The sequence below is a fragment of the Coccomyxa subellipsoidea genome, assembly GCF_000258705.1.
Source record: "Coccomyxa subellipsoidea C-169, whole genome shotgun sequence".
Lineage (NCBI taxonomy): Eukaryota > Viridiplantae > Chlorophyta > Trebouxiophyceae > Coccomyxaceae > Coccomyxa > Coccomyxa subellipsoidea.
In genome coordinates, this window is record NW_005178040.1 from 820,132 (window position 1) to 823,459 (window position 3,328).

Below are 3,328 nucleotides of genomic sequence, written 5' to 3' on the forward strand. Positions count from 1 at the left end.
CCGCGGAAAACAGGGATTTGAGATGATTTTACGTATGTATCCGTGCTTGGTTGCCAGGTGTGTCCAAGGGGCTTCTACTGCAAGAAGGGCTCCTCCCAGCCGAGGCGTTGCCCGCCACTGGTGAGGTGCCCAGAGGGGACACATGTGCCGGACAAGGGCCACTCACAGCTCATAGCCGCACTCACTATGGCGGCTGCGCTGATGGCCGCCCTGTCAGCCCTGTGGCAGGCCACTGCATGGCAGAACCGGCGCAGGCGCGCGCAGAGCGCTGAGCTGCTGGAAGAGTACCAGCTCACACCCCTGGATGAACAGGTGCGGCTGGCTCTGATACCAAGAAACCTCTCTGATTTAATTGCCGCAGCTCTGCAGAAGAGTCTTGCTTGGACTGCCAAACAGCATGGACTCTGCCACAAGTCAAGGATGAGCCTGTGTTCTCCATGGTTGAAGTGCCTCATGCAATATTCAAAATGTAGCCATATCTTTATAAGAGGGTGATGATCATCACTGGGACTGACTTTGGGTTGCACATTGGCCAACAGGAGGATGCAAACATGTCACTGGAGCTCCCTTCATTGATGCTGTCACCGCGCAGCACTGCCGAGGATCTCATGGTCACTGCTGGGGAGAAGGACCGAGGAGGCGCTCACCAAATGGCACCAAGTGAACGGGACACCCTGCTGACACCTCTGCGGCCCATTCGTACCGATTCCACCTCTGACAAGTAAGTCGTTAGTACTCCTGCTCACCAAATCCTCTGCATGTTGAGTGGATGACTTGTAGCTACGGTATGTGCATTTGCAAGAAAATTTGCTCTGGACTGATTGTGGTCAATCCAGTCAACATGAGAATTCTGTGTCTGCCATGCAGTGATGACACATCCACGTGCGGTTCTGTGTCACGTTCCTTCCAGTCTCTCTGGGCGGTTGCTCCCAGCCCATCAGGGATGCACACTCCTTTTGACATGGAAGAAGGGCTGCGGCAGGCCTCTGAGGAACGCCCATGTGCAGCGAGTGCTTTCTCTGGACCTCTCAATCTCTTCAGCCAACCTGTTGACACCATCCGGAAGAAGAGGAAAAGGTGGGCCTCTTATAGCAGCTATGCAGACCCTATGAACATATTGAACAACAAAGCTGGATGGTCCAATCCTGAACATGATAGCAGCAGGTCTGACATAGGTCCACAATGAAGCATAACAGCAGCAGGTCTGAAATATGCTGTGCTGGGGATGCAGGGTGGACATGCACATTGAGTTTGACAGCTTGAGGGTGGTGTTGAGGGCCACTGGGAAGAGGGTGCTGGCTGGTGTGACTGGGCAGCTGAGACCTGCCAAACTGACTGCCATCATGGGACCCAGTGGCGCAGGTAAACATGATTCTGTCGCCACATGCACTCTTGCTCCCTACGAATTTCTTTCTGCCTCTTCTTTGCACTATGATTTTGATGGAGTCTATTGTGGAAGTGATGGCATGTGCGAGGCTGTCACTGCCAAGGCAATCAATGTTTGTTAGCCAAGGTGGCTTTGTCAGCTTACACGAGGGCATGTTTGGGTGCATGGCAGGCAAGACAACTCTGCTGAACACATTGGCTGGCAAGATGGGCAATGGGAAGGTCACAGGAAGAGTGCGCATCAATGGGCGGCCGGATCGCCTGGAGCGCTACAGAAACATCTCCGGCTTTGTTCCCCAGGCATGTCACCTACATAATGCTGCATGCTACAATGCGGTCCTTGATTACAGTGCAGGGGCCCCTGTTTTGAGCAGACTTAAGAGAATGTTGCGCCACGCTAATCTGTGGAGTGTGTAGTAATGGGGAGATTCTGACCTTTGCATGACTGTGACAGGACGACATTGTGCATGCCAGCCTGACAGTCGAAGAGAACCTGCTCTTCAGCGCGCGATATCGCCTGCCCGCCACCACAAGCCATGCCGAGCATCTGCTCTCTGTTGAGCGCACCATCCAGGCATGCCTCCTTTTCCTTACTAAGCTTTTGACTTGTGATATCCTGCATGCGGCTGGATGGCCTTCACCAGGTCTGGAAGACAGGTGGAGGCATCGATGATGACAGATGTCTGCTTGTTATTCCAATCCTTGTGAGCGCCATTTATCAGTCTCCCTTCCTGTATTCCGGTATACATACTCCCCTATACCCAAAGCAGGGGATCGGGCCTCCATATCTGCATGCATGTGTTGTCATATGGCAGGTATCAAATTATCTCACACGCTTTTCCTGCCAGAGGCGAGGTGCGTTCGCAGACAAGCTGCGATTAAATGCTGCCAAGTCCCTACTCAATGTCAGATGCGCCAGATCCAAGCAAGCCTGGCAGGTGATTGGTGAGCAATAGTAAGCTTTCCATGGCTTCTTGCAGGTGCTGCTGCTGTCTGGGGTGCGCCATGAGCTGGTGGGCGACACAGAGGTTCGAGGCATCAGCGGCGGCCAGCGCAAGGGAGTCAATATCGGCATTGAATTAGTCACCGACCCCGCCCTGCTCTTCCTGGACGAGCCCACCTCCGGCCTCGACTCCACCTCTTCCAAACTTGTCGTTGCCACCCTTCAGCAGGTGACCTGCACATCTGCTCAACCTGCCCTGTACTTTTGACTGCCCTGTGACATCATTGACAATCGCGCAGATGCAAATGCATGCTACAGGATACAATTGCATGCTGCAGCAAGTCAATGCTGTCACAGGGGCTGTCCTTTACAAATTCCTACAGCAGCAGATGCATGTGTATGCATGCACGTCAATGTTGTCACGATGAGTGATCAATGGGATCTTCAGGGTGTGTTGGGTTGAATGGGCAGGTGTCGCGCATGGGAGTTACTGTGGCAGCAGTGGTGCATCAGCCCAGCTATGAGATCTTCGCCATGTTTGATGACCTGCTGCTGCTCTGTGAGGGCGGCCGCACTGCCTTCTATGGCGGTGTCACATCTGTGCAGGTACATTTTCATGCCCTCCTGCGCTCACCTAACCTGATCTTCACAATCCCCAGCTTTCAAGAGTCACTCACCAGTATAGCAAAATTATTGTCACCAGAAGATGTATACTTTGCAAATGGCACGGCACAGAAATTTGTGAAGAAGGTAGGTGCTTCCTGTCTGAGGGCATGCTGGCTCATTTGGCAGGGCTACTTTGAGGGACTGGGATACAGCGTGCCGGTGCATGCAAACCCAGCGGACATCTTCATGGACATTGTGGCCGGCCTTGCAGCGCGCAGCAAGCAGCCGTCCATGGGCAGCGCGCATGTGCAAGGCACCATGTCTCCTTCTAGGGCCATCTTTGCTCAGCATGCTGCCGAGGTATGGTCCACCTTCAGCGCACTTCTTGCATAG

The 3,328-nt window shown here is 53.5% G+C and overlaps 1 protein-coding gene across 1 annotated transcript; it reads left to right on the forward strand.

Annotated features, from left to right (window-relative positions):
• Positions 1-1,238: 1,238 nt before the first annotated feature.
• COCSUDRAFT_12892 (P-loop containing nucleoside triphosphate hydrolase protein) lies at positions 1,239-3,328 on the forward strand (the record flags this gene model as incomplete). The annotated part of the gene is made up of 6 exons (XM_005650272.1): positions 1,239-1,362; positions 1,559-1,722; positions 1,841-1,942; positions 2,367-2,558; positions 2,801-2,935; positions 3,122-3,328. The coding sequence occupies 6 exons, from the start codon at positions 1,239-1,241 to the stop codon at positions 3,326-3,328; spliced, it is 924 nt and encodes a 307-aa protein (XP_005650329.1).